The 6,000-nt window shown below is 43.0% G+C and overlaps 1 protein-coding gene across 1 annotated transcript in view; it reads right to left on the reverse strand.

The window, feature by feature from the left end:
- LOC146785365 (C-C motif chemokine 20-like) overlaps window positions 1–5,637 on the reverse strand; it is a 37,024-nt gene extending 31,387 nt beyond the window's left edge. The window contains exon 1 of the mRNA XM_085634358.1: window positions 5,424–5,637. Within this exon, the coding sequence (XP_085490484.1) occupies window positions 5,424–5,499 (76 nt within the window). The 5' untranslated portion in view covers window positions 5,500–5,637. The remainder of the gene's footprint in view (window positions 1–5,423) is intronic.
- Window positions 5,638–6,000: the final 363 nt, after the last annotated feature.

The raw sequence follows: 6,000 nt of genomic DNA on the forward strand, positions 1-6,000 counted from the left end.
GCTCGACATGCCCCGGTGGAGAGGGGGGATGTGGTGCGAGTGGGAAGCACAACTCGCTGCCGCTTTTGTTACAGCCAGACTATATTGCAGCACAGCTGCAAAACTGGCCCCCAGGGGTCCAAAACCGGCCTCCACCCTTCTGACCCACCTGAAAAATGCCCAGTGCCCGCTACAGCCAGTCCGGCCCTGTTTCTCAATGGAGTGGTTACAATAATCTGTCACTCCTATGTGAGCTGATGGGTGTTTTGACAGTTCAGGTATAGGTAATCCTTAGGGGTAGAGAGGGGCTTTTAGGGTTTAGGGAAGGGTAGTGTTAAAGGAATGTAGAAAAGTAAAGGGGGAGCTCCCACATGCAGTGAAACCCTACTTCCACCCTGATATGGTGGCATGTAGAGCTAGATACAGACAGGCACTAGAATATGCCAAGAAACAATGGGAATGTTCCTTATGGTCCTTTCTACATAGTGCACTGGTAGCCAAAGATAATAAGTCCTTTTGGAGGAAAGCAGTCCACTGTCTGAATGGACCCAAGTCTGCTCTGGAGTTTACAGTCCAGCCAGAAGAGTGGGTATCCCGATTTGGGGTCCATATGCTCTAGGAAACATGGAGGAAGAGGTGTGTGTAGGCATGAGAGAGAAATCCCCATCTGAAACTGTCGAAGCCCTAGAAATATCTCTTGAGGAAACCCAAGTAGCCATTAGCTCCTGTATCCCAGCCAGAGCGCCTGGCCCAGATCGAATCCACAACAATCTATAAAGAGAGGATTCAGAAGTCTGGGCCCCATATATTAATGGTTTAACCAATTCTATCCTTTCAGGTATGGAAATCCCTACTTCCTGGAACTTAACTGAGATTATACCTAACTATAAGAAAGGGGATAGGTCAAATCTGGCCAGCTATAGACCGATCAGTCTAATTGACTCTTAGCAGAACATTTTCTGCAAGCAGCTACTGGCCTGCATCCAGCATTGGATCCTAGAGTCAAATATTCTGCCTGACTTCCAGGCGGGCTTTCATGCTAATATTAGCACCCTGGACCAGGTATTCCGCTTTCTCTGCATTTATTGGAGAGAGGTTGCCATCAGAGGGGAGAAGCTATGTATAGTCTTTGTGGATCTGCTTACCACCTTTGGTCTGGTTCCGCGAGCTAAACTCTGGAGGGTGGTGGCAGAGTTGGGACTCCCTCAGAATTTGCTTTACATTTTAATGCGTCTGCACTCAGCAAATAAAGCCCAGTTAGGTGGGGGGAGGATGGTCAACTAACTGAGCCCTTTAAATCGTGGGGTGGGACAGGGATGCGTTTTAGTGCCCACCCTATTCTTGCTTTTTATCAATTGGGTAGTAGGCTTCCTCGATAGGGGTGGGTGCAATGCCCTAAAAGTCAGGGAGAAAAACGTGCCCACATTTCTCTTCGCTGACGATAAGCTACTAATATCAACGTCCCCACAAGGTCTCCAGCAGCTACTAAACAATTTTAAAGTCTTCTGTGATGAGCGAGGCCTGGAACTCAATGAGGCAAAAACACAATATATGATATTTTCTAAGGGTATTTCCAAGCACTCTAAGCGACGTATGCATGTAGGGGACTGTACAACAGAACTAGTCACTATTTTTGACTATTCTGTAATCCGTGTAACTGCAAACTTATGCTGGGTACCCCACATAGAGAAAACACAGCTGTCCCTAACCCAGCAGACCACCCACATAAGCAGATTTTATAAAAATACGGTGTCTAAGAAAGTGGCCACAGCATATAAAATATATAACATCAAAGCCTTAGGAGCTATTTTATATGGAGCAGGAGTGTGGGGAAGCGGGAACACTGATTGTCCTACTGGTATAGAACATCACTTTATAAGATCCCTTTTTAATCTACCGGCCAGTACCCCCCTGACTCCAATTTACCTGGATCTGGCCCAAAGAAAGTTGGCCCACAAGCTGGTCTACAAGCATTTAATGTTCTGACATCACCTATGGACAATTGAGGAGCTTGCCCCCTACAGAGTGGTCATTAGGGACCTTCTGACACAGTCCAAGGTTATTACAACCCCTTGGTTTAGTACTCCCATAGATCTGTTGAGGAAATCAGGGATGGAGGTTTATTAGTCATGTCCTGAGGAGTTGCGTTCAATTCCAAAGAGCAGGGTCAAAGCCCTTTATTGGGAGTCCACCCTGGTGAAAGTTGTGACAAATCCAGTGGGCACTCTAACCCAGGAGTTTATGAACTTTAAATCTCTCCCATTGTTTGAGGAAACAATCGATGAAATTGTTCCTTCCACTCACATGTAAATAATTCCTCCAATTCAGATACAAGTCCCTTCCCACTTAACTGTTTTGTAATAAGTGGTGCACTAATGATTCCTCTGATGATTAATGGCCAGTTTGGAAAGGAAGCCCTGAATCCCTAGTCCATCCGTTATTCTTCTGCTCCCATTATAAGACCTTGAGGGGAAAGTGGATAATCCCCTTGTATAGGCATATCGGTCCTGGCCACTACCTCGATGTGCTGAGAATTCTTTCTACAGACACCCGTAGAGTAATAGTCTTTGGCTTAGCTACATTTTTGTTAGCTATATGGATCAAACGTTCAATATGTATTGTATAATAATTTTTATTGCATTTTTAACTGTATAGATGGAAGAGATGTTATATTTTAATGGCTCTTATGTTTTATGCATCTTTAACTTGTTTCTTTCTCAATGTACTTTTTAAGATCCTTGTGATCGAAATAAATTATGATGATTATGATTGTTAAGAGTTAGTAAGAACTTTTTAGCGTTCGTTAATGGGCAGTGCTAAAGGGTAGTATTGGTTTTTATAATTCTGGGCAGGGCAGTTTAAATTGTGATAACTATTTTGGGGGTTCAGGAATGGTTAGTGCTAAGGGGTTGTAAGAGTTTTCTAGGGTTCAGAAAAGGGTAGCATTATGAGGCAATAAGGGATTTTGGGGGTTTAGGGATGTGTAGTGTTATGGGGTAGTAAGGAGTTTTTAGAGTTTAGGAATGGGTAGTAAGATTTTTTTAGGTTTCAAGAAAGGGTAGTGTTAAGGGGTGGTAAGGAGTTTTCAGGGTTCAGTGAAGGGTAATGCTAAGGGCGTTTGTGGGTTCATGGATGGGAAGAGTTTAGGGGTAGTAAGGAGTTTTAGGGTTCAGGGATAATTTCTCTTCAGGAGTAGTATGGGTTATTTTTCAGTATACATATATAAAGTCATGCATGGTTATGGTTTGCGTTATAGTAACCTACATTCAATGTACGCGCTTGTTCCTGATACATGTGTGACCTCAAGTTTAGAATGTTAAATCCTGGCAAAACTGCCTTTGTACTTGTGCGGATGACACAATGAGTACTGTTAAATTGGGTAATGGTAACACCTGTTATTTGCAGTGTTATGAACCAGCCTATCTGCCAAAGAAAGTGCTCAACAAAACAAGTACTGGAAAAGCCAATAGGTATGGGCCTAAAGCGCCAGCACATGTGACATTTGCACATTAGAGTTAGCAACACCAAAAAGGACCGGCGGGAGAGTCCTGGGAAGGCTATAGTTTTAAAGCGGTCCCTCATGCAGTTTAAATCAAGCATTTGTGGCGAAGGGAGGATTCAACCAATGGTGCTAGATGATAGGTGTATAATTAACTGGGCCGAGCCAAAATACGATTGAGAAAATCTTTAACCAATGGTTGAAAAAGGATGAATGAAGAGAGCAATTGATTGAAAGGGGGAGGAACCAAATACCACTCTATATATATTGTTAGCAGCAGGCCTATTTCACAGCTCCATTTTCAAACGCAAGAACTAAACATGTTATAGTCATTTTTGCATTTCCTCACCTTGAAACCCCTCCACCACTGCCTTTCTGTACTGCCTGTCAAGTTTTATACAATTGTCTACATGATTGGCTTCACTCTTAGCTGCATTGATTGGTAGCTGCAACCACACTTGTTTCACTATTTTAAATCGCACCTGTTTTTCCACCTCCTCTGGTATAAAATGTAAGTTAGGCCATGGCTGTATCAGTAAATTGGTAAACAGTTCCTCCTAAGCCCATAGGTCCCATTAAATGTTACTTGTGAAGAGAACTAGACAGAGGTCAATGTTGCCAGGTAGTGATCAACTGCAGTCAGTTTCAGGGACTGGGGCTTATTTTTCATCATCACAGCAAGAGAGAAAGGCAGAAAAAGACAAAAAAAGGAAAACAAAGAAAGGAAAGGAGTGACAAAAGAAAAGAGGGGATGTAAGAACCTGCAAGGGTGAGATAAAGAAGCTGGAATAGTGGGGAGCAAGAAAGAGGCATTAAGCTGGAATCAAGACAAGCCCTGGTATTCAGCAACCCCTGCCTTTGACAGCACCTTAGAGGCTCCTAAGAAAAGGTTTGCGCCCCTACATATATTTATTACAAATTAAGCATCGATAGAGAGCTAACACTCATGCCCCTTCCTTTTTTCAACATCAAGTCCCTCCACTAGCACTCTATATGAGCGTTTCTTAAATGTATCACTTCTGCGGACCCACGCTAAAGCACTACTGAAGGGGGGAGACCCCGACCTAAGCAATTTCTATGATTTAAACCTAAAAAAATGACAAAAAAACAGAAACAAGTATACAGTACACAAATGCACAAATTATTAAATATATTTAATTTATAAACCAAAAATTGACATTTTTTTTTAAGCCAAAACGATATGCTACAGTCTAGCGTATCACTTTAGCTTTTTTCTCCTAATGATGGTCCCTTTGGTAGGCACACACCAATGCTTCAATTGAGACCATCACGCTTCAATACTACACTATGTCTTCTGTACGTCTTCTGTTCCTGCAATAATATCGACTTAATTTGTTGCCTCCAATTTCATCCTTTCAGATTTACAGAGCGGTTTAAAATTTTCTATTTTACTTTTTGGATTATTATGTATATATATATTTTTTGTGTATATATACTTAACTGTTCTGCCAATATCATGTTATATTCTAAACTATTGTGACACCCTCTATAAGTGTTGCGGGCTCCAGGGGTCTGCAGACCCCAGGCTAAGGATCACTGCTCTTTATCATTTCTGAGGAGCTCTGCCATTTCCTAATACACTTTAGCAGATTTTATATTCTAAAATGATGTGCGGTGTGACTATTAGTAGTGCAGCAGGTGCAGTGGCACCAGGACCACATGTGTAGGTGCTATCACACACCATTTATAGCTGCCTTTCACTACCTAATCAAGAAGCAGGGGGTATATCTTCCTTGCTACATTAGGACCGTGGCGCTGCATCCTTAGCTTACTCACCATAACCGCTAAGCATGTTGGGACTTGTAGTTTTACTGTTCCTGTTCTAATCATCGGCGGACAAGTGTGCCTAGTGGTGTTGTTGTAAGAAAACAGGCGTACCACGCACCCAAGAAGGCTACTGAAAGATTAAAAGACCAACACTCACCTTCGGATATAAGAGGCGTGAGGAGAAGACCCGCTAACAGGAAAGACACAAGAGCGGTTGCAGGAAGACACTTCATCTTCGTGGTGAGGACTCTCTATCGCGCGCCTTTGAGAGATTCGCGTGAAGCCAGGAGAGGCTGAACAAAACACGGGCCTGTCTTTGGCAAGGAGAGCTATATGCACTGCTGTGCGACATCCCAGCACCCACGAAATCCTCCACACGCCTCTGCTGGGGATTTCCATTGTCACAGAAGAGGTTATGAAATAATTATTGCTCTTTGTACACATGGAATCTGGTTTTACTAGAGACCAACGTGGTGTCCCATAGAGAACTGAAAAGAGGAAGCGCTGGCAGGTAAAATGTACTGCACTGATGTCACCTTGGGTTTTCTCTGTGTCGTGGGCTGGGGTGCAGGTGCCAGACACCAAACCTTGAAAAAAACTCCAAACATACAGATTATCAGCTGGATAGGTCGGTAGATAGATATATCCGATCAACGGGAAGACACATTGGGGCGGTTCACAAAATATTTTCGACTGATGTAATTTCATGCCCTTGGTGGTAAGTTAGGGCAATG

Source organism: Triturus cristatus, chromosome 11 (assembly GCF_964204655.1).
Source record: "Triturus cristatus chromosome 11, aTriCri1.1, whole genome shotgun sequence".
Taxonomy (NCBI): Eukaryota; Metazoa; Chordata; class Amphibia; order Caudata; family Salamandridae; genus Triturus; species Triturus cristatus.